At 51.9% G+C, this 25153-nt stretch overlaps 1 protein-coding gene across 2 annotated transcripts in view; it reads right to left on the bottom strand.

Annotated features, from left to right (window-relative positions):
• SLC2A9 (solute carrier family 2 member 9) overlaps positions 1 to 25153 on the bottom strand; it is an 85934-nt gene that overhangs the window by 28770 nt on the left and 32011 nt on the right. For both annotated transcript variants that reach the window (XM_090267077.1, XM_090267076.1), the window contains 2 exons: positions 20995 to 21140; positions 7168 to 7300 (listed from right to left, as the gene is read on the bottom strand). In XM_090267077.1, coding sequence (XP_090123203.1) covers positions 7168 to 7300; positions 20995 to 21140 — 279 coding nt within the window. The remainder of the gene's footprint in view (positions 1 to 7167; positions 7301 to 20994; positions 21141 to 25153) is intronic.

The following is a 25153-nucleotide window of genomic DNA, read 5'->3' as shown; positions in this document are numbered from 1 at the left end:
CCCTCCTCCGACGCGGGAAGGCAGCCGCGGAGTGGGCGCCTCTGGACAGGCCATTCCAGGCACGGTGGGCGTCGTCCCTGTAACACTGCTTGGAGCCACAGGCCTCGGGAAATTGCTCTTACGCAGAAAATCAAACGGCCATCAGCGCTGCTCCAGATTCTCCAAGAAGCGAGCCCATGAAGGCTCTGGGTGTTATTTCCAGAACTCTGCTAAGCGCCGCTTCAGAATGTCTCTTTTGTACGCTATGATTGACTACCTTTCCGGCATTTATTAGGATAAATGGGAGAAGGGGCTGAGCAACATTTCCGGGTCGTGCACTGAACCGTAGTATTTCTAATACTTCCACGGAGTTTAAAATGCAACAGTTAGATGAGAAAGTAATCTTAGAGCTCTGGGTCAGGAAAATACTTCTTTCTCCTCCCTGTCATACATACTTCCCGTATAAAATAAGGAAACTTTATTACCTTTTTTTTTCCCTTTTCACCTTGGCCATTAGGAAGCTCACAGCTAACTTTATTGCTCAGCCCTTAAAAGAATTCCTAGGACAAAAATCTCTCTTCTTTCTTTTAAAAGGTATGATCTCTTCCTCCTTTAATGCGTCAATTTAACTTCCTGTTGTATATGTGTGCATATAGACTTGGTTCTACTTGCCCCGTATCCCTTCTTGTAAGATTCCTCACCTGGGTGAGGAACTGTGTCTTGTGTGACTAGCGTGGCAAACGTGGGGATGTGCACTCAGGCCCCTTCGGGAAAGGGCCCCCCGCTTGGCTGTGGTTAGCCGACAGCATCCGGCTCGCAGCTCGGTGGGCATCCCCCTCAACTTTGAAGCCCAGGTGATGCTGGGCTTGCTTGCTTTTTTCACCCACAGCCCATGAGTAACAACATTTCCTCCGATCTTTAGGTGAGGGCCTGGAATCTGAATCTGGAGCAGAGAGTCCTTTCCCAACAGGGCAGGAAACTGCAGGAGGGGACAAAGCACGTGGCACAGTGTCAGGGGATCCTGCAGCTGGCAGACGGCCACCACTGCTTCTCCTGTCATCTCTGTGGCCCTACCAGCTCAGGGCAGGTGCTAATGCTGGTGTGAGCTTCTGACACTTCATGCCAGCGGCTGGGTCTCATTCAGAGCCTGGCACACTGCGGCGCTCAATCCATGTGAGAGCAACGTCACTGGACCCTCCTCATATTTGCTGATGTCGCGTCTGCAGAAGAGGATCCTCTGGGAGGAGAAGCCTGAATATGGGGAGGGTTGGTCTTGTTCTCCTTGGTCCTGAGTTCAAATCCAGGGCCAAGGTCAGGAGCTGTGATGTGTCAGATGTCGGCTTGCGCACCACAAGGAAGGATTGTCTGACTGATGCTTTCAAGGGTGGACTGGGTGGTGTCCCAAGCAGTGAATTCCCTGTCCCTGAAAGTATGCAAGGAGAGGCTTGATGACCGCCTATTGGAGATGCTGTGGGAGGGACCCAGGCGTTGAGCGGGAAGGCGGACGAGGTCTCGTAAGCAAGTACAGAGACCCAGCGTGTGTGGGGTCCCCGGGAGACTGGGATGGGGAGGTGATGGCACAGACATACAATTGTAAGCAGCTGTCCTTGGAGAGAGACCATAGAAACTTGTAGCCTACGAGCGCATTTCAGAAAGACATTTGCTAGGAAACTAGCCCTCCCACAGGACTGTTCTCTTTCATGTTCAAGTCATTTAAATAGTTCACCCTGTTCCCCCCATATCCTCTCCCCCTAGCTCAGGCTCCCAGCCAGGCCCTTGCCCTTGCACTTGAAAGTAAGAGGCTCCCCATGGCTCACAGCTCATTCACATTCCAGGTCCAGTTCTAATCAGTAATTCCAAAGAACTTGAAAGGGGAAGGAGAATTTGCATTTCCAACTGGAAGGCAAACCCTCTGGGCACGTGGTCGACTTCAGGGCTGGGACAGGGAGCCTTTGTGTGACCAGGTTTTGTCCCAGTTAAAGACTCACCCACTCGCCTACTGGGGGTGGGGGAGGGGAGGGGGCTAACGTTTATCGTGAGGCTCCTAGTGCCAGTCCTGGGTGAGGCGTCTCAGACCCGACCACAGTGCCTAGTGCTGCCCAGTCGCTGAGCCTCCAGGAGGTTGGGTTGGGACAAGCGACAGACGTCCCAGGGAGGAGAGAGGGAGTCACTGTTCCCACAGATGGGACGGGGGACTCAAATGTTGGGAAATTTTAGTTTAGTTTCAGGTAACAGCTCATAAGCTTAGTAATCAATGTATGGAAAAAGCTATTGTTTCAGGACCTGGAGGTATAACCCAACTTGACTCCAGGAGACCAGAAGCAGCTCCACCTTGTGCCTCAGGAGGACTGTGAGCCATCAAGACCGTATCTGAGCCTTTGTGCTCCAGGGTGAGATGTCTACCACCCAGGACACAAAGACCACCTCCCAGGACACAAGGGCCACCTCCCAGGACACAAGGGCCACCGCCCAGGGCACAGATGAAAGGATGCTGCAGCTTTTATCTGATTAACTTTTCTCCTGAGTTCCAAACCCCTTATGTACACTTTTCTTCTCCTTATAAAAAGGGTCCGTTTATAATGGAATTTAAGACAGTCTGTTAGGGTACAAACCCGCTGTCTTCCCAGATCACCCACCGTGTGAATAAAGCACCATAAAGATTCAACCCCTGTCTCTGCTCATTGGGTCTGGCAGGTGACGGGCAGCAGGAACACCGGCCTTCCCTGGTTTCGGATGTATTTGGTCTTTCTTGTCATACCCCTCAAAGAATGATAAAAAGAGACTGCAAAGCTGAGAAGCCAATGAAGCCAAATTCAGTTCATTTCGGTTAACCTGCAGCTCTTGAGGGCTTGCTAGGGGCTGGGCAGGGGCGGGGTCCTGAGGTCACTGCCTTAAGGGAGCAGCAAGGTATGGCTTCTGCTCAGAGGTGAGGGAGGCAGAACTGCCACTCCCGGTGACAGTGCCCGAGGCTGGGCCTGCAGGACCCCTCACAAGCCCCGCAAGGGCAGTGCTTTTACTGCCATTTGACAGACGGGGAAACTGAGGCCCGAGTCACACAGGAGAGCTGGCATTTGCCCTCCTGCACTGCTGCTTGCCCACGGCGATTGTGCAAGCTGGCTCCAAGGATGACATGGGCAGGGGTGGTCACAGAGGGCGCGTCTGCCCGTCCCACCCCTCCCTTGTCCGAGAGGTGGGGTCCCGCCTGAGGACGCACGGAAAGCCCTCTTCCCCGGCAGCGCGCGTCACCGTCTGCGGGCCTTGTCCTTGCAGCGCCCGCCTTTGCACACGCTGAGACTGGCCGCGGCGTTGGTGTGCTCAGGAGCGCGATCCGTATTCCATTTGTAAATAAGTAACTTATTATTGCAAAGTTTTCCAGTGTGTTCATTGGATGGCGGTGATAGGCGCCACGCGGAACAGAGGGCCTCCGGAGCGTCTTCATCTTATATAACCGATAGTCTGTGCCATTTTCCTCTCCCCCCAGCCCCTGGCAACCACTATTTCACTGCCAGATTCTATGGATCTGACCCCTTCAGATGCTTCATATGAATGAAATCAGGCAGCATCTGTCCTTCTGTGACTGGCTTATTCCACTTGGCAGAATGTCCTCCAGGTTCATCCGTGCTGCCACACCCTGCAGGGCTTCCTCCTTTTTTAAGGCTGAATAATATTCCGTCGCACGTCGAGACGGCGCGTTCCTCATCCATTCGCCCACCCACAAACACTCCAGGTTGTTCCCGCATCTTGGCTGTTGTGAATAGCGCTGCAGGGAACACGGGAGTGCTGATACTTCCAAGACCCTGGTGTTCGGTCGCCTGGGCAGGCACCCAGACGTGGGACTGCTGGATCGTGCGGTGGTCCTGGCTGTCGTTTGCTGAGGAACCCCCGCGGAGTTTTCCGCAGCGACCGCACCAGGCTGCGTTCCCTCCGACACTGCAGGGGCGCCGGCTTCTCCCGCCCTCGCCGCCATCTGTCATCTTCTGTGTTTTTGACGACAGCCACCCCGACGTGGTGCGCTGATGTCTCATGGAGGTTTTGGTTTGCATTTCCCTGACGGTTAGTGACAGTGAGCATTTTTTCTTCTACCCGTTTGGCCATTTGTAGGTCTTCTTTGCAGACATGTCTATTCAGGTCCTTTGCCCTCTTCTAAAGACGATTAGTGTTTTTTGGAGGAGTTCCTTATATATTTTAGAGACTAATCCTGATCAGACATATGGTCAGCAAATACTTTATCCTAGGCTATCGGTTGCCCACTGGACTCAGTCCCAAATCACTGTTTCAGAATTCCTCCCGTGTCCCTGGGACCAGAAACCTGCTGTGCTAGCTGGTTCCTGGCAGATTGCACCGTGAGAGGCACGGATGTGGGACCCAAGGTGAGGGGAAGAGACACTGCTTCTGGTTGAATCCTCCGGCCCTGTGAGAGCCAGGGAGAGGCTGGAGCAGCAAGAAGGACAGGGGATGTTCACGTCATGGGGTGTTCTTTAGGGCAGAGACCTGAGACTCCTTTCCTCTGGTTCTATCACCGCAGGGAGGGCCAGGCAGGTCCGACATCCTGCCCCTGAGATCTGGCCACCCCAGGGAACGCGTGCCGTGCTGGAGGGCAGGTGTTGCAACAGTGTGGGGGAAGCTTGTGATTTTAATTGACCTTTGGCACGAAGTCACTTGCACAGCCTTTCTTCTGGCCTTAGTAAAAACCAGACCCCTGTAGCCAAGGTAACAGACTTTAGCCCCCGGCACAAAAGAGAACAGACTCGGCCATCTTCCGTGAAGGCCACTGTTGAGACCCATTTCTGTCCCTCTCATGTGTGACCTCGCCTCCTGGGCATTTCCAACGGTCTCTGGACCGAGGAGCAGCCCCTGAACCCGGCTCAGGCCAGAGCACCTATGGATAATTCCTTAGATATGTAATGATGTGCAGAGAGGGGATTTACTGGGATGTGGTGACAGTCATCCAGGGTGGGAGTAAGACGGGTGTGGGGTGCTCAGGAATGACAAATGAGGGCAGTTCCCGTTAGCTTCAGGGTTTAGACTTAGCTCCGTGAGGGCAGGTGGCCCAGTCAGCCTCCTCTCTGAACGTGCACTGAAGGACCACACTTCCCAGGCCCCCTGGCAGTGAGAAGAGGCCTGTGACCAGCTTGATCACAGAGACCCAGCCGAAGGGTGCGAGACACCAAGGAGACCCATTCTAGCTCCAGCGGAGGGGTGAGTAATCCCTTCCCCTGACCCTCCGCCTCCTGGCTGGAATCTGCACGACAGCAACCACTTTGGACCATGAGGAAACTTTCTGAAGATGGCAGATCAAGAAAGTAATGAGGCCCCTGACACCAGGAAGAATCATAACAGCCTTGGACTGCCTGCCTGCAACCTTTTCCTAGGTGAGAGAGAAATAAACTTCCATTTTGTTTAAGTCTCTACCATTTGGGTTTTCTATTACAAGGTGGCTGACCTTAATCCTGAGACAGCTTTCTCTCCAAACACACACTCATACACACACACACACACACACACACACACACACTTCCCTCGATCAGGATGCCAAGCAAAATTACAACGGCAGCCAATAATGCACATTGCTCTTTTGTATTCAGTCCAGGGTGCTAGCCAGGAAGAGGCTTCTAAATGCCATTTACCCCCTCCCGTCCCCTAAGCGACAACATCAGACAGAATTGCTTTTGGTTTATCTTGCGACTGTGGTCTGAGGTCTCTGCCGAGTCTAGATGCCCAGCTGGGGCTCTGGCAGTAGAGACCCGCACAGACTACGGGGGAGGAATGACAGCCCTACTAGAGGGGGCGCCCAGAGGTCTCATTCCCTCACACGGATGCGGACCTATGCCTGTTTCTCTTGCCTGGATCCTTTTCTTGACGAGATCCTCCTGCATGTCCTGAAATTCCAGGAGAGACGTCGACGGGCTTCTGGGAGAAAGAGTGCTCAAGTCCTGCCCCTGCCACTGAGCCCCACAGACTTTGTGCACACGCGCAGTTTCCTCTGACTAAAGAAAGGTCTGCTGTGTCTGTCGTACTTTCCAAGGCCCCTAGAAACCCAGACCATATAACCCCAGCCTTGGGCACGCAACTCCCCCCCGCAAGCCTGAGTTTCTTCATCTAAAAATGAAGGCGATGCTAAAGGTCTCTGATTTCACACTACAGAAATGTCGGAAATGAGAAAACGTATCTGAACCACACACTCTGAGACCAGTGCAGGCAATTATTAATTTTCCATTATGCCGTTTGTTAGGTCAGAAATAGGTGGTGTGGGTTTTTTAAATGGGGCATGAATTATATTAAACAAGATGATAATTCTCAACTTTTTCTCTTGGATGTGGACGTGAGTTAAATTTAGATTAGAGGGACAGGACACAGATGAGAAATGGACACGGTTCTTAGTAGGGATGACAGCAAATGATACAATGAACCATGGGCAGACAGACAGATAGACAGAGGAAGTTTGCGAAGGTCCGGAAGGTTAACAGGGTTACTCAGGGGCAGAGGGCAGAGGGCAGAGCCGGGACTTGCAGGCAGTGACGCTTATTCCAGCCCCCTGTGCCTGACCACGATGCGGTCCTGGAGTCCCCGTTTATCAAACTAGATGACCGGGAGTGCTGGGGTACCCGCTCCGCTGTCCATCTCTAAGCCGAATGACGTTGCCTTTTCAGACTCTACAGAAATGCCTATAATTTCCGAAAGCTGAGCTTTGCATCTGACCCTGCACGTCCCCCTCCAGGGGCTTCGGAGAGCTGCCTGTGATGACTCGCAGGCCCCACGCTTCCGTCCTGTAGAGTGGGCATCCCGCCCCCCTGTGGGGCTAGTCCCATCCGCATGTGGTGTGATGTTAGTGCTCACTCAGTGCCTGTGAATTCTCTTGCGAGTGAAGGTGAAGAAGAGAGAGGAACAGAGGGAGGCCACCAGAGACCTACGCCACCGAGGAAATTGCATTCTGGTCATCTCCGTGGTTGGGACCTCCCAAGGGGCAGGCACCGCAGTACAGAAGCAAGCCGGCCGGGCTCTTATCCTGCTCTGACCTGGCTTTCCAGGCTCCCAGTGTGACTCATGTCCCCTCCCTGGGCTGCCCATAACAGGTCATTGGGAAGACAAAATGATTTGGGGTGTCTGAAGGCACCAGGTCTCCGCCATGTCCCGCCACCTGACCCCGTGAAGGTGCTGGAGCCACACGGCAAAGGCAAAGGGCCCCACCTTTCTCTGCTCCCGCCTGGTCATGCTTCTCAAACAGCAGGTAGCGTGGGCTCTCGGGGAGGAAGGGCAGGCTCACCAGCTGGACCACAGCGGGGATGACGATCACACCGAACAGGTACGGCCAGGTGCTCTCCTGAAGGGAGAAGAGGGGTCTGGTGAGTGGGCGTGGCACTGGGCCCGCGGCTTCGGCTCTCGGCAGACGGCCTCTCCTCTGCACCAGTGGGACCGCCACCAACGAAGGCTGGGGGAGGGGCTGGACGCTGTTTGGCACCAGCTCTGCAGTCTGGGATTCTCCCCAAGGTCGTGAATCCTGTGAGGTGGTGACCTGTGGGGTAGCTCTGAGAAGGAGGGGTGCGGGGGGGCCACAGGCTGATTGATCCCGTGACTCTGGACATTAGGGTACACCTGGAGGGGCCTTGCTCTCCTGGGTGTGTGGCCTTGGGAACCACTCTCAAGGCCCTTCGGTGTCTCCATCTCTACCTGTGGTGTGGGGACAGCCACCTGTCAGGCTGTCCTGAGAGTGGGATCAGGCCACGCGTTAACTGTGGGCTGTGGCGCACAGTAGATGCACAGAAGGAACCATGCGCATGCTAGGGCCACCCAGCAGACACCTCCGAGGCCCACGCTCTCCAGTCCGGCAGTGAACGGGGCGGGCAGCACCAGCCTGGTGGCCAGGGCCGTGGGAAAGACGGGGCCAGACCGCCTGGCCAGGCCACCTCCAGAGCCACCCGTTTTCCCTGCCCTGGGGCTCTGGAAGTTCTCTCTGCCTTCTAGCACCCACGCCTGCTCAGGCCAGTGACTCAGAAGGCAGCTGAACAAATCGCTTTTCCCTGAGGCTGTCTTGAAGAGGAACAGTAAAGTTCAGGCAAGCTTCAAAGACTTTCTTTAAAATTCAGATGACATGACTTCAAAAAATATTGCATTTATTTTTGATTCCCTTCAGCATTTCTTGCTGGCAGACCAAGATACTGGCTGAGCCGACCAAGAGGCCAAAGTGCCCGCAGCCCGGGGCAGGCGTCACCACACAGCCACACAGCATTACCCATCAGACCCGCAGCTTGAGAGGGCAGGAGCCCTGGGGCGGCTTTGGGGGGAGACCCTCCTTAGAGTGATGAGGAGCTCGAGGTCAGGAGAGGTGAACTCCCCCAAAGTCACGGCACTGAGTTCAGTGGCCCGAGTCTTGCCCACACCGCACACATCAGAGCAGGCGAGCCGGGGGGGGTCTCTTTGTGTTCTCAGGAGCAAAGAAGTATTAGGGAGCATCTTAAGGTCCTAGACCCCATGGGCAGATCTATGATGATACAGAGACAAGACCTCTTGAGACAGGAGAGTAAGAAGCAAGGAGATTCCTGGGCAGAGCAATGGGGAAACTGAGGCAGAGAGCGAAACAAAGCCAAGCAGTGGGAGCAGCTTACAGGCAGCTGGTGAGTCGCAAGACCTTATCTCCCATGACGGAGAGCACAGCACCTCCCTGGCCATAAACCACAGGCGTCCGTGGAGGAGACAAACTCTAGTGCAAACGGAGAGCTGACACCAGGGCCAAGGGAGCCACCCGGGGAGATGCTGTGAATCCGCGGTCTGCTCCCTCTCCCAAGAGAAACAGCATGTCCGCGCTCCCCAGGAATGTCCCCCTCCTGAGTCCCCCCGTCCCCCCTGTGTAAACTGGCTTCAGAAAGCTCAAGGGAGGGTGGGTGTGAGGGTCTTAACCCACCACCTTCTCGGCTTGCTGGCCTCTGCTATTAATAAACACGCGATTATAATCCACTGCCTGTCTCTGCCGTTTGGCTGACCGGTGACAGGCAGCACTGACCCGGGCCCAGGGGGTTGCCCTCTGGTTTCACGCTGGCCTCCGGTTCCTGGGAAAGGCCCGCAGGCGAACTGAACGACCGCTTGCCTCCGAGAGGGGACAGAGGACGTCTCTAAGACGGGAGTGCTGTCGGGGGAGGACCGAGGGGCAGCGACTGCCTCTCACGGCCACGGGAACGAGGTGATGCCCGAGACGCGTCCAGCACACGAAGCTGTACAGAGCTAGGATTTCGGGGTGATTCCTGTGCGCCAGGAATTGTCCTGAGAACTGTGTGTGTCACGTGGTTGAACTCTCACAACAGCTCAGTGAGCTGTGCGCAGTTATCCTCATCTGCTAACAAAGAGATCGAGGCACAGAGAGATTAAGTAACCTGCCCAAGGTCACACAGCTAGTAAGCAGTGGAGCGGGGACCCGCACCCAGGCATTGGTACAGGGCCCGTGCTCTGAGCCACTCTCCTGGGGGTTCTTAAACTCTAGTAGGCATCACACTCTCCTGGGGGGCTTGTGGAGACTCAGACTGCTGAGCTGCACCCCTGAGTTTCGGGTTCGGTAGGGACCAGGCAGGGCAGGGGCCGCCCTGAGGATCCCTGCTCGGGGGTGCTCTGACTGCAGCGGGGGGTGCTCTGACTGAAGGAACTCTGAGAACTGCCACTTTCAGACACTGGCTCTCACCCCTGACAAGTGGCAGCGCCCTCCCCACCCAGAACACACTCTTTCCCAGTTAGAGAGGGGGCTGTGAATCACAGCTGCCCCAGGAGGCGCTGGGGCCCTCACCGCTCCGTTTGAAAAGTCGCCCTATTGGAAAAGCCGGAACTGTCTAACGGGAGGTTCAGAGCTCAGGATGTCATCTGGAGGAGCCTGCACATTAACCGGAGAAGAACTCGGACCTGGCAGGGAGAATGCAGAGGCCACAGTCTCTAATTTTCTTTTTCCCTTCAAAGGAAATTCATCCTGTGGCTGCTCCCGACCCAATGGGCCCATCTGAACATTTTCCCGACTTTAGAAAATGTCTGCCCCAAGGCGAGATTCTCCATTTCAGAGAGAAAAGAGGTGATTTCTAAGCAACCGGAGAATAAAGATGATTCTCAGGTGAGAAAGCTGTTGGGCTGTTTGGGGCTTGAAATCATTTTAACACGGATCAGTAAGTTTCTTCTTTGTTACGAACATCAAGCCTTCGTTTCTTCCTGGGCTAGAATGAACTTCAGAGAGTTCTAGATCAAAAGCTCACAGAAAAGAAGCGCTTCCACGCCCTCAGGGGCTGGGTCCATGTGAGGAAAATGGGAGAGAGAGAGATCCCTTCCCTGCCTGACTAGCTACACCAGGACTCCAAGCTCTGGGGGTACCTCCCTAGCCACCCCCCCACCCCCCCATTCACAAGCCAGGACTTGGTCCTCCTGCAAAGAGGTCACGGGCTTCGAAGCCAGGAAGGTCAGGCCCCATTGTTTTCTTGCCACGGTCATGGGGGTCATTATTAAACCTCTCCAAGACTGAGCTTTGAGTCTGTAAAATAGGAAGTAATAAGACTTGTTTCCAGGTACGGCTACATGAATGCCATGAGATCCCAGCTGATGCCCATGAAGCACCAGCTTCAGGCCCGTTCCAAGGGCTTGACGTGACGTTGATTTCCGCTGCCAGCCGTGCAGAAGCCCTGGGAAGCAGGGGCCGTCGTGAGAGGCTCCCTCACTGATTCTGTCCCGCAGCGCGTGCGGGCTGGCGTCGCTACAGACGCCAGGCAGCCTGGCACCAGGCCCCGGCGCCCGCCCCACGGCACGGTGCCCCGGCTGGGGCTGCTCCGTGCCCTTTCCGTTGGAGTTCCTTCTCCTAGAAGCATTTCCTCGCCGCTTCTTAATCTTGTGGGAAGCTTTTCTGGTGTAAGATCCTTTGTGCTTTGTAGACTCACATTGATCTTGTAACGCCAGGTCGGTAAGTTATAATGCGCTGAGAGAGAGAGCTACGGTCCTCAGGCACACAGGGGATGTATGAAAGTTGGCTGCGAGCTGGACACAGTGACCTTAAGGTGTTCCCCAGAGAAGAAACTTACGGGCCACTCTCTCTTTATACAACAACAAAAAGAAACTGTCAGTGAGTGGCCACAGCGAAGTCCCGTCTACTCCTTGTGATGGGCAAGCTCAGGAGCGGGGACATTTTAGTTTTGGGTAATAGTTGATGAGCTTCATAGTTAATGGAGCTATTGTTTCAGCTACGGAAGGGACCGCCCACCGTGACTCCAGGAGGCCCCAAGCCATTCAACCTTGGTGCTCCAGGGGAGACCACAAGCAATCAAGATGGTATCTGAGCCACTGCATTCTAGGGAGGGACATCCCAAGGCCCAGGACACAGGTAAAGAAAATCACTGAGGACACAGGACACAGGTAGAAAACCACTGGCCTACGGAGGAAAGGAGGATGGGGAGATTGCTGACTGCAGCTTTAGTCTGATTAACCTCTTTCCTGAATTCCAACTCTCTTACCTACACGTACTCCTCTGTATAAAAAGGCGGGCTTGAAAGGAAATACCGGAGGGTCTATTAGGGTACATAACCTGCCAACTTCTCAGACCACCAGCCGTCTGAACAAAGCGCCCAGAGATTCAGTCCCTGTCTCTGCTCATTGGGTCTGGTGGTGACAGGCCGCACGGACCCCAGCTTTTCTGGCTTAACTTGGAAATCAAAAACATTCTTAACTAACATGGAATATTAATGAACAATTAATTAGAAAACAATAACATTGAGAAAGTGGCATATTAAAATTTCAGGAATGTTGGCAAACCTATGTTCAAAGAAAAAAATGTGTGAATAATAATGACAAAGCAGAAACTGATAAAACTAGAAAGCAATAAAACGGATACCAGAGTTCAGTCTTTCAAATAACAAGATTAGAGGCAATCATTTGGAAATTTTATTTTAAAAAAGAAAGAGCAGCCCTGGCTGGGGTGACTCAGTGGACTGAGCACCAGCCTGAGAACCAAAGGGTCACCGGTTCGATCCCCAGACAGGGCACAGGCCTGGGTTATGGGCCAGGTCCCCAGTTGGGAGCGCACAAGAGGCAACCACACAGTGATGTTTCTCTCCCTGTCTTTCTCCCTCCCTTCCCTTCTCTCTAAAAATAAGTAAATAAAATCTTTAAAAAAAGAGCAAAATCAAAAAATAAAATTAAATTGAGACACTATATAAAGAATAGAAAAGAAGGACATTAAAATTTATGGAGTTGTATGTCTGTATAATACATATTTTAAAATTTCAAGGAAATAAGTGACTTTATCAAAAAATTAGAAATTAACAAAATTGACTCCAAAGAAAACAGATTGATAATTAAAGAAGAAACTAATGAAATTTCCTTGGAGAATTCCTTCCTGAAAAGACTAGGTTGAAATGCTTTTACTAGTGAGGTCTTTTGATACTTTAATTACCAATTAATGTCATATAATCTGTTGTAGAATGAGTAAAAGATGAAAACTCTGGACACATCTCATCTATGGATGTAAGTGTAGAAGGTCTAAGTAAGGTACCAATAAATCAAATTTAAAAACATATGAAAAGAATATTCCACAATGACCAAGAAAGATATGTGCCAGGAATGTAAGGATGGTTTAATATAAGACCCTGAATAGTATCACGTGTCCGATAATTGACCGTAAGCTTACCACCAAGCATCACTGGCTTAAGAAAACCAGAAGCTATTTTACACCTTGCTGATAGTCTAGAAAAACTAAGATCAGACAGATAATTCCTTAGCAAGGTAAATAATATCCATTTCAAATAATAAGAATTAAAATCCTTACTCGTGAGATACAGTAGGTGTTCCCAAGAAACCAGGAAAACATCAAGATCCCAGTGGCACCAACATTTTAAACATGCCCTGGCCGGTGCAATAAGGCATTAATGTTAGTTAAGAATAAAGAAAAGGACGTATGATTATGAGAAAGGAACAGACCAAAGTAACCGCTCTCTGCGGGTGTTGTCAGAAACCGTTCACCTGAGTTGTCTGGGAAAGCAAACAAACACATGCCAACAACTAGAAAGCAAACGGGAGTTCCAGATCAACATATGCAAGCAGTAGGTCTTCCGTATTTTGTTAACAACCAGTTAGGAAATATAACAGAAGAAACTCCAATAGCAGCAACACGCTAGGAAGTATCTAAGGAATTAACAAGAGAATTGCACCTTCTTAGTTAGAGACACGACGGTAATAAGAAGGACTGAGCGCTACACAAGGAGACCTGAGTGAGGAGGAAGGCGTCACGGGCTCCTCAACGGGAATAATGACTCAGGAAAAACAACCCCTGGGGGGTTCAGACCAATGAATCACTTTAACACACTTCCAATAATAATGTCCGTGACGTTTCTGCTTGTGTTGGAAAATGAAGACATGGTTTTAAAGTTCTCACAGGGTTATAAGCAAGTCGCTGTTTCTGGCACAGTGCTTAGTGAAGACGGGTGGGGACAGTAGTCAACACAGAATGGAGTGGAATAGTGAGGACTCCGAGTGGGCACCAGAACAGACGTGAAAGGAACAGAGTAGACGGTCTTGAAGTAGAAACTCGTGTACATTATGCATTTAATGTGCGTTAGGGAAACCTCAAAAGTCAATAGAAGAAAGGTTGTTTGAATCAATGAGTCGGCAGCTGTCCGTCTCGAGAGACGATGGTGTAGCTTCTTAAGAGTCTATCTGCACCGCCGAGAATGGTTGTGCAGTCCGACTCGGGAGTGACACGGTATCTGTCTCCTCCCGTGTTGAATCGACATCATGCGATGACGCTGGAGTGTCCTCTCCAGTGGAGCTGAAGCTACAGAGCCTGGGCAGGGTGATATGGAGGGTCTGCTGTTGCCCATGCAGCAGACCCCCCCCCTCTTCGCAGCTGAAGGGTCCAAGGGAAAGACAGAGTCAATACAGCTTGGCTTCAGGTGCGCCGCAGGAGTTGCTGGTGTTGACTACAACGTCAAACCGCCTTAGGGACTCCGGCTCCGGATTTTCTGTCGGGGTTTACTCCCTTAGCCTTTCCCCTGAAGAGGTATGCCGCAAGGCAGCGGAGGTTTTTTGGAGTCAGAGTTTTCCTTCTCTGATGTGCCCTGACTGGAAGATTGAACCAGCGACACTTAGCTCGCAGGCCGACGCTCAATCCACTGAGTCAAACCAGCCAGGGCTTGAATCAATGAGTAGTTTAGGAAAAAGTGGTAAGAAAGATGGGAAAAGATAAATGCCTTATACCACACTCTAAAATAACTCCAACAATTTTAAGAATTAAATATAAAATATCGATACCTTAAATAAGTCACAAATAAATACAGGTAAAGATTCACTGTATTCCTAAGAGGAGAAGATGTTTCTTAGCTAAAAACCAGGGAATGACTTTGCTACATAACGATATCTTTTTAAATAATCCACACATTGAAAATGAAAAGGAAACTAAAAGTAAAATAAAAGTCATTAAATATTTGCCACAAATACTGTATGTCAAAAGGTTGATATCCTTAATAGCAAAAGAGGTTGTAAAAATTACTGAGAGAATTATTAGTATCCCCAAGTACATGAATAGATAGGTCATGTGTAGAAGAAATATTTGAAAACTAATATATTGTGGGGAGTTCAGTAATAGCCTCCTTAAAGATATCCACATTCTAATCCCTGGCACCTGTGAGTATTAATTTATGTGGAAAAAAAAAGAAAAGAGTTTGCATTTAAGGACCTCCAGATAGGAAGATTATCCTTGAATATCTGGGTGGGCCCTAAATACCATCACAGGTGTTCCTATAGGGGTGAAACAAAGGGAAATTTGATTATGGCAAGAAGAGGAAAAGGCAGTGTGACCACAGAGATCGGAGTGATGTGGCCACAAGCCAAGGAATGCAGGAAGCCCCCAAGAGCCAGGAGACTCTGGGGTCAAGTCCTCCTCTGGGGCCTCCAGAGGTAGCACTGCCCTTCTGACTGCTGGATTTTGTTCCACTAAGACTGGCTTTGAACTTTTGGCCTCCAGGAATGGGACAGAATAAAATTTAGTCTCTGATGTGGTACTTTGTTATAGCACCAACAGGAAACGAATATCCTTATGAAAATCTTATCTTGCTAACAAGCAAAGAAAAATTAAAAATATTGTAATGCAATACTGTACTATTTTTTGCCTATCAAATATCAAAGAGGTACGTACATGGTCCTGACGACAAGATATTGCGACACCTAGGCTCTTGAACTCTGCTGGTGGGAAAGTACATTGAGGCAGCCTCTCAATGTGAGAGGAATTTGATAATACGTGTAAAAGCCTTCAGTGAACTGATATTCTCAGACTCATTGCTTCCATTCCTTGGACGTGGAACTACACGAATAACAAGAGATCTGAGTAATAATTTACGTAGAAGGTTGTTTACCCTCAGTTTGCAAATTATTGTGTTTTATGGTAACTCAAAGAAAATACTGTGCAATTATTAAAATTATCTGGGCAAATAATCTTAATGACTTGTTCACAAAATAATCACCAGAGTTATAAAAAGAATGAATCAAATGGTGCATGTGTGTGTGTGCATGTGTGCATAAGTTATATGCATAAAAATAATGAAGAGTGAAGCGATTAGTCACAGAACATACATGAAGGACCCATGGACATGGACTACAGGGTGGGGATTGACTGTGGGAGGGGGTGGGCCGGGTGGAGGGGGGCAAAAAAGGGGGGAAAATTGGGACAACTGTAATAGAATAACAATAAAATATTAAACAAAAGAAAAATTTAAAACTGTTAGTGTTTATCCAGAAATTATGAGATATAGAAACTTTTATGTTCTTATTTCAAAATTCTTTCTTATTGGGTGCAATGGGCATTCAATGGATGCATCATAGTCATAAAAATCAAATAAGTAGGTAAACAGAAAGGAGTTAAAAGATTTATAAAACCGATATTACTATCATTCACATTAGTGAAAATTCAAAAAGGGCAAAGGCATTCACTAATGGACAGTAGTGACCATGCCCCTTTGAGACGGAACGTGACGTTAACACTATTCAAAAATCTGTTTACAAAGAATCTTTAGAGACGTGAGGAAATGATTTTGATGTGATGCCAAGTGATTTTTTAAAGCAAAACATGTTAAGCACAGTGGTATTTCTACTGCATCACAGGAATGTAGAAACGTAGAAAGAATAAACCAAAGTATTAAAAGTGGCTGCCCACCCCCCCAATGGCAGAATGTCAAGTGGTTTTACTTCTTCTTTTCCTAAATGTTCTAAGCTGAGCACTAAATGTTTCTATGAAGGAATAAAACGGGCATATGTCATGTATGAAGCGTGTCCCCATGTGAACAATGACGAACTTCTTCCCCTCCAGGCACGTGAAATCATCCATTCATGACCCCAGCTACTCCTGTGTCTTCTCACCCGTCTCCCGGCAATTTTTACCAAGGTTCCTTTTTTCTTCATCATCGTAGGAGAAATAGCCAATGAGGATCTTTCTAAAAATATCCTTTGGAAGCATAGAAATGTCACAAACACGTCAGCCCCCACAACACTGGCAGTGGGTCTTTGATTCCAGCCCTGACGCCAGCATTAATTCTGACACGTGCCCCTCTCCTGCCCCTGGCAGCCTGTTCTAAAGCCTTCTCACTGCTCCCGGCAGCCTCTGAGTTCCAAAGCATTGCCTGCAGCGAAGGACAGTTTGTCTCTCTTTAAGTGTTTTACAAGCACGGTTTTTCTCCCTTTCATGTTTTTATAAACTCAGTTGTCTCTGTCTTTGAAGGTAGATGAGAAGTAAGGGTAGTACAGAGAATGAAGTTCTGACAGTGGAATGACCGTGGGTCTCACTTGGCCGGAATGTCTCCAGTCCCCAGAGAGATGAACGGATATTTCCCATTGGATGTTCTTTCCTGGACCGGAGCCTGATATCCTGGAGCGTGGATTTGAAAGCCAGACGTTTCCTGAGTGACTCGTGTGCCCTCCTACTCCGTCCCAAGAGTACCTGAAAACACCCGATCTGGTGGGAAAAGACAGACTCCGGGAGCCAGTGGCACACCCCGGCAGCTGGCTCGGATCAGAAGGTGGACGAGGGCACTGTCCCTTGGGCACTGTCACGCTATGAGCCCTTTGCTGCAGGGAGAGGACAGCTGCTCTGGAGAGTCCCCACACCAGAATCCTCCAATCAGCACTGCCTTCAAGGTGCTCTGTGGCTTGGGCAGTTCATGTCAATGGCCTGGTCATTTCACCTTCTGCAAGGTGCTTCCCCACCAGGGCTCCCTATCCTAGTATCTGGTACCCCATTCTACCTGGCTGACCTGCCAGACACCAGGAGGTATCCTCCCTCAGACACCATGTCCCCATCACTCACTAAGCGATCTCATCCACCGTCTCCGTGCCCACTGCTGTCACCCTGATCCAAGTTCGTGGCGTCTCTCCCCTGGCTAAGTGCAGTCTCCCTGGGCGTGGCTGGCCACCCAATCCCTTCTTCACAGCTCAGAGCTGCAGCTCCGCCGTCCAACTCAGTGATCAGCAAACGTGCCGAATGAGTGAATGAAGAGAGGAGACAGAGGTACAAAAACGTCCTGGGGACTTGTATGGACTGAACATTTTTGTCCTGTCCAAATTTATGTGCCCAAATCCTAACCCTCAAGGTTATGAAATTAGGAGGTGGGGCTTTGGGAGGTGATTAGGTCATGAGGGTGGGGCCCTCATGAGCAGAATCAGTGGCCTTATGAGAAGAGACAGCAGAGAGATGATCTCTCCTGCCCCAGGAGAGTACCCAGTGAGAAGGTGGCTGTCTGTAAGCCAGGAAGAGCGCCCTCACCGGAACCTGACCATGCCTGCAGCCCCATCTCTGCCTTCCAGCCTCTGGGACTCTGAGGAGGAGATTTCCATTGTTTATAAGCTCCCCAGGCTGTGGGATCTGTCACAGCTTCCCGAAGGGACTAAGACAGAATCCGAACAGAAGAAATGACTTGGTATTGGTTTACAAAAGAGGACTTTGATGAGTGACGAGCAATTGGAAACTATCTCAAAAAAGAAAAAGATAAGCCCCGATGGAAGCAGGCGTGTATGTACCTTTTATCCCTGGAGGACAGCAGGACTATTCATTGACTTTAAAGTATGTTTTTATGTTCAGGGAGCTGGGGCTGTGATTGTTATATTGTGGATTTTTTTTTGTCACACACATAATGTTTAAAATAGTTAAAATTTTAAAATAGCTTAAAAAACAAAAGGCGAGAGTCTCTTTAGAACGGGACCTCGCTTTGGTTAGGAGACATTCCCGACACGCGTGCACTGATCATAGAGACCGTGATGCAGGCGGCAACCGCAGAGGGGAAATGGGGTTGTTCTCATGTTTGGCAAACAGGAAAAAAACAAATTGTAGCCACAATATCGCAAACAGGTTGAAAATAAAAGATCAGAAGCAGGTGCCTCTGAGGTGACCTGGATCGGCTGAAATATACTCCAAGTTACGAAATTTTTCACTCTCAAATGGGGAAAATGGTAAGCTGTGTGCGAGGCATATTTTGCCACACTAAACACAGTTAGCAAAACGTTCCAAAAAACTTTCGAAGGATCAATGCCAACCAGGTCCCATTACCTGTCCTGTCACCTTGCGGCCACCACGCTTGATCCCTCCGCCTATACAGCCTTCCCTGCACGAGGCGGGAGCCGGCTCTCGGGTTAGTCAGGCTCAGGCACGAAGGGGCCCTGGGTCCCCCTTCCCTAGGTTTTCACTGCGATGCTGTGATTTATAATAAGAAATATATACTTGGTCTTCTACTTCTGGCACAGAACTCCTAAAACCGAGGGAACTTCCTTAGCAGCAGGAACAATAAAGATGGCGTGATATTTATAACAGCCCCCCTTCAAGCACACCTGAGTTTAGTTAATGAGGTGCCTTTCGGAAAGTACCTGAGGCTAGAAGGGCTGGCGGTCAAGGAAACAGCGGTGGTGAGAGGGCTGGACCTCCCGGCCCGGAGTTAATTAGCTGTCTGCATAATAAAGGCTCCGTAAGAACCCAAGAGGCCAGGGTTTGGCCAGCTTCCTGGTAGGTGAACACCTGGAGGTGCGGGGACAGTGGCACCTGGGGAGGACCTGGAGGCTCGGCACCCTTCCCACATCCTGCCCTGAGCGTCTCTCCCACTCGTCGTTCCTGAGTTACATCCTTTTATAACCAACTGGCGACCTCGTAAGTAAATTGGCACCCTGACGTCTGAGAGCCATGAGCAAATCCATCAACCCCAAGAAGGAGGCTGTGGGAACCTCTGATCTAGAGCCAGCCAGTCACACGCGCCGGAGACCCCTGGATGGGCCGCTGGCATCCGAAGTGGAGGCGCTGCTGCGGGACCGAGCCCCTCACCTGCGGGCCCCGACCCTCTGCCCAGGCAGGCGGCGTCACGTGGGGCTGGACGGCGGCGCACCCGCTGGCGTGGGGTAGAACCACGCGTCGGAGCTGGCCTCTGAGTGTCCTCGCGCTCCCAGGGCAGCCAGCACGTCCCGTTCCGGGCTGAGTAAGACGCACCCACACCCCGGACACGGGTCCCAAAGCAGACAGGCCCGGGGCTGGTTTCCGCCCCCATATCTGCTCACTGGGTACAGCTCCCTCGGCCCCCATCCCCCCGCTGTCCACGTGGTGGCTCACAGAGTGAGCGCAGCAAGCACTTTACATAAGCCCTGGAGGATGTTTATTGTTATTATTATTTTTTATCGTCACCCAAGGACATTTTTTCATTGCTTTTAGAAAGGGGTGGGGAGAGAAAGACAGAGAGACAAACATCGGCTGGTTGCCTCTCGTAGACGCCCTGACTGGGGATTGAACCCCAAACCTAGGTACGTGCTCTGCAGGGGAATCGAACCCACAGCCTTTCAGGGTATGGGGTGATGCTCCCGCCAGCTGAGCCACACGGCCAGGGCAGCCCTGAGGTTTTACTGGAAGTGTGTTCAAGTGCATTTTCCGTGCGGACCTCCTCCTGCTGGGAGTGCAGCCCTCGGCTCTGTTCCAGAACATTCCACAGCCGACCTTCCCCGCGGGCCTCACCTCCTCCCTCCTGCGTAAGTGGGACGGGAAGGCCTCCGCACCCCGGGGAGGCATCCTAGCGGGTCCCCTTCCCTCATCCTTGTTGGCGGCTCAGGAGGCGGGTCCTGGGCTCCCCTGCACCCCCAGAGCCCTGCTGGGGTTCCCTCACGCCCCTCAGCGCACCCCAGTCCCAGCAGCCTCCTGCCCAGCCCTTTCCCCCCTTCTCACCCGTCCACTCCCACCCCCAAAGCCACCTTCTACCGCAGGTCCGCCAGTGTCCTGCGCTGGTGCTGCCGGGGCTCTCTGTTCTCCAGGACATTTCAAGGGGCCTCGTCTCAGGCTCCTCAGGCAGGATCTTCCCTCAGCCCCAAGCCGCTCGCAACTGCTTCACAGGGCTGTTCGTGTCTCACAGCCTTTCCTCCCCTATTCCCGTTCTCTGCCATGTCTTCTCTCCAAACCCCGTCGTCACCCACCTAACTTCTGCTCACCCTTCAGGGCTCAATTTCGAGGCCGCTTCTTCTGGGAAGCCTTCCTTGATCCCACCCCACCCCACGCGAACCTAGGCGAGGCCACCAGCAAGTGAATCGTTGGACTGGGATTCAAAGTCAGGCCTTTCTGCTTCCAAGACGGAAAGCCAAGAACAGAAGACCACGCACATTCATATTTATGGGGGGAGGAAAGGCTCAAGAGTGAGGCATCTTTGAAAGACGCCCCAAATCCATCAAATGAAAACAGCAAGTTGAGGAACGATGCATTTGGCCTGATGCCAGCACAAAAACGATATAGGTTCCTACGGCTGTGGGGTGGGTGGATTTGAACATTCTGTAAGGTTAGAATTTGGTGTGTGCTCTTTATACCCTAAAAAAAAATCAAAGCCAATCCAAGGTACTCAACAGGAACTTTTCTGCAATGATAAGTGAAAGGCTTGAAGGCTCTGGAATCCCGAAGCATAGGGAGAAGCTTTGGGGGAAGGGCTCCCCTCTGGTTGCCCTTTGTCCCGCAAGGGACGCAGGGAGCCGAGAGGGTGAGAGCGGCCATGGCTGGCCGGGAGCCACACTTACGTTGCCCAGCAGCTCTGGCAGGCCCAGCAGCTGTCCGGTGAACACCCCAATGCAGATGAAGATGGCAGTCACCTGTCCCAGGGAGCCGCGGATCTGCTTGGGCGAGATCTCGCTCAGGTACATGGGGAGCACGCTGAGGGCGATGCCTGTGAAGGAAGCATGACCGTGGTGAGAGTTGTCTTCTCCGAGGGAGGAGCGCTCTGGCCAGTGAGGGAGCTGTCTCCTTGAGGAAGACTCTGGCCACAGCACCGTTCCCAGCACTCTGCATGAAGTGCCATTGAATCCACGAGGTACGTATGGCCGGGAGGTGGGTTTCGTGGGAGAGGAAATAGCTGATGATGGTGAGACTGGTGGTGCCAATAGTGGTGGTGATGATGGCGGTGATGGCAGTGATGGTGATGTTGGTGTGATAGTGATGGTGATGGTGGTGATGGTGGTGATGGTGGTGGTGGTGGTGGTGGTGGTGATGGTGGTGGTGGTGGTGGTGATGGTGGTTGTGGTGGTGATGGTGATGGTGATGGTGGTGATGGTAATGGTGGTGGTGGTGGTGGTGGTGGTGATGATGATGGTAATGATGATGATGGTGGTGGTGGTGATGATGATGGTAATGATGATGATGGTGGTGGTGGTGGTGGTGGTGGTGGTGATGGTGGTGGTGATGGTGGTGGTGGTGGTGGTGATGGTGGTTGTGGTGGTGGTGGTGGTGATGGTGATGGTGGTGATGGTGGTGGTGGTGGTGGTGGTGGTGGTGGTGATGGTGGTGGTGATGGTGATGGTGGTGATGGTGGTGGTGGTGGTGGTGATGGTGGTTGTGGTGGTGGTGGTGATGGTGGTTGTGGTGGTGGTGGTGGTGATGGTGATGGTGGTGATGGTGGTGGTGGTGGTGGTGGTGATGGTGGTTGTGGTGGTGGTGGTGGTGATGGTGATGGTGGTGATGGTGGTGGTGGTGGTGATGGTGGTGGTGGTGGTGATGGTGATGGTGGTTGTAGTGGTGGTGGTGGTAGCAGAAATGGTAATGATGGTGATGGTGGTGATGATGTTGGTGATGATGCTCATGGCAGTGATGGTGAGGGTGATGGCGAGGGTGATGGCTCAGAAGGTTATGAGTAAATGTACTATTATTATTCTTATTTTAAATATTAGGAAACTGAGGCACAAAGAAGTTGAGTAGCTTTCCAAATAATCAAGTGACATCCAGACATACCCAACAGATCCGGTCTCTGATTCTAGAATTTGAACTTTCCCACCAGCTAACAGTGCCTCTTTGCATTAATCCTGGGACACAGTTTTGGCAGAACTCATTTTACAGCATTTTTTAAAAGACTAAGTCATCCACATATGACCTCATAACCTTTTATATAAATGTATATATTCAGAAGCTTATGACTGATATTTTGTAAAAGCTATAAAAATGTTTCCGCAAAATACAAGACACTGTACCCGCAGAGGGACTATTAATAACTACAACACGAGTCCTTGTCACTTTCAAGAAGACCTGTTTTCCACCCATGCCCGGGGCAGGGCTGTTCTTCAGGCCCTTTCTAGGCCGGTAAGTGCCTGCAAATGCCTTTGTCCCGGGCATGGGCAGGGCTTGCTCAGAGCACAGGCCACACCCTCCGGAGTCACACTGCCTCCTGGTTGGGATCCTGCCACTCACAAGCTGCAAGGCCTTTCTCAGCCCGGCTTTCTCTGTCCACAAGGTGGGGATAGGGCCGCGCCTGACTTCACAGGACGGCTGCGAGGGGGTAATGGGGTGCGCTCGCCGCTTGCTCATGACAAAGCTCCGCATCACTGAGTGTTATTAGCACTGACCCTTATTGTCCCTCCTCACCTGCGTGTGAGGCAGCAAGCCGTCTTTCCTGCCTCGGCCTCTCTGTGCCCCGGTCAACGTGGTTCAAGTCCAACTGGATGCGCCTCAGTTGTTAGCACCCAGGGGGGCCCTTCCCGTGAAAGTTAGTCAAGGGGATGCCCGGCCTGATTTCTAAGCCGAGGATCTCACTCACCGCACACTTCAGGTGCCAAATGACAGGAACAACCTTTGCAGTCACAACATAAACCTGACGATATTTGAAATTTTAACCAAAATACACATACGGGGAGCACCTGGGGGGGGAAAGCGGCTGGCCGCGACCCATTCTGCACAGGGTTGCTCAGGGGCAGTGCCGTAGAGATACAGACAAGATTCAAGTGCCAGAGCCCTGCTGTTGTCACCGGTGACCCTGGTCACGTTCATCAGCGCCTCCTCACCCCCGCTTCCTCATCTACGACAGAAGGGCACTAATTGCTGTCTATCCCTGTTGTGGGGGGAACGACATTACTACACGTAAGGCTCCTGCCTTGCATGCGATCACCTGACAGACACAAAATGATCAATTTCCTTACCCCATCCCTCCTCCTACCCCCTAGGGCTAACTATTATTATCTCACACAAACGAAAAAGGAAATGATGGGGCGGGAAAGGCGGTGCAAGAGGGAGGAGGGCGCGAACCCTCGCCTGGGGTTGTAAAAACGCCTCCTGCTTCCGTGTGCTGCGCACATGCTCACATGTGTCCCGTACGGAGTGAGCTTCAGTCAATGGCGGCCACTCTTCCTTGCCCGTCGGGAAGTGACGCAGAAACACGAGATGCTGCTCACTGAACCAGAAGTGAGAGAGGAGGTGGTCTACGTGAAAGCCACAGGGGGACCAGCTCATCCCAGTCTGCCAGGGACCATGCTGGTTTTAGTCCTGTGTCCTGGGCACTCCCGGGGTCCCAGGCAGACTAAGCGTCCCACACACCCGAGTGGCCGCTCTTGACCTGTGACCCCAGCTCCTGCCATTCCTCCTCCCCAGAGGTCCCAGCCTAGGGATTACTGATCATAGGATATCGGCCGTGGCTGTCCTGTTTCTGTAGAACCCTCTGCCCTCCCAGCCCCATACACTGACTCCCTCCTGTCCTTCCTGTCCCGGCCCCTCCACTGATGGGACCTAGTTTGGATGTCCTTGCAGGGGTAATCAAGTGAAGGTGGGGCCATACTGGAGAAGGGTGGGCCCCAAATCCAATGACTGGTGTCCTCTCCAGGGGGCTGTGGGAAGACGCAGAGGGGGAAGAGCATACGAGATAGAGGCAGAGACCGGAGGTGCTGCCACCAGCCAGGGGACCCGGAGCTGCTGGCCGCCACCAGAAGCTGGACAGAGGCACGGACAGACCTGCCTCCCTGAGCAGGAACCGCCCCGTGGACACCTGGGCTCTGGCCGGCCGGCCCCCAGGACTCTGAGAGCCCAATTCGGCCACCTGGCAGCGGGGTTTGCGGGGCTCGGTGACCAGGAAGCGCCTCACCCCCCCACTGCGGCCCGCCTGCTCCCTGTCCCTCACGCGTTCTCGCCCCAGCCGGCCCTGCGGCCCGCATTGCACCTCGTATTTTCTGGAAGCTCCTTGCTGGTACACACTTGTATAACGTCTGCTTCCCCACTTCCGGGCGCAATGACATTCCGTGAGCACACAGTGCCGGGCCAGGCGCTCGACGCCCATGTACTGAATGAGCCCCCAAGGCGCTATCACGCCACCACCACCATTTATTTCATGCAGGCTGCAGGGGGGCGGGTAGGGTCACCCCGGTTGGGGGTTCAGGGCCCCCCCACAGGCTGGCACTCAGCGTTAACCGTAGTCTGCAGGAACAGGCCCCAGGGGCTAGTCTGAGGGGGCGGCAGATGCCGGGAGCTGAGCAGGGGGCCAAGCACTTCTGACTTTCATCTGAAACATCAAGGCCGTTCCAACCTATCGCACTTTGTAACCCAGAACCCTTCACGCCCTTCCCCTTCCTCAGGGCGTGCGGTCTGAGGGTACAGGAGATATTGGGGGCACACTGCCTCACACAGAGTGGGCCCGATTGCCCGATTCCTCCTCCAGACCAATTTCTGCAGCAGCTTTCAGCTCATGAAAAGCAGGCTCTGCTCTAGGGCCAATCCGAGGTGTAGAAAGAATACTTTAGAGACAACTGGAAATTTGCATGTTTCTGTTGGGGTGCAGGACATTTTGAGTCCAGTCCAAAGCTAAGCATTTCACCGAAGACAGACTTAACTTTTGAAAAGTCAAGTCTGACATCCATTATTAAGTTGCCCAGATCATATGTGTGCGGTGTGACAAATCATCACAGAACGCACTCACCTGTGCAAAGCCCA

The sequence above is a fragment of the Furipterus horrens genome, unplaced genomic scaffold, assembly GCF_987537825.1.
Source record: "Furipterus horrens unplaced genomic scaffold, mFurHor1.1.pri manual_scaffold_2, whole genome shotgun sequence".
NCBI lineage: Eukaryota > Metazoa > Chordata > Mammalia > Chiroptera > Furipteridae > Furipterus > Furipterus horrens.
Note: the sequence above shows the minus strand (reverse complement) of the source record. Positions and strands in the feature narration are given on the sequence as shown.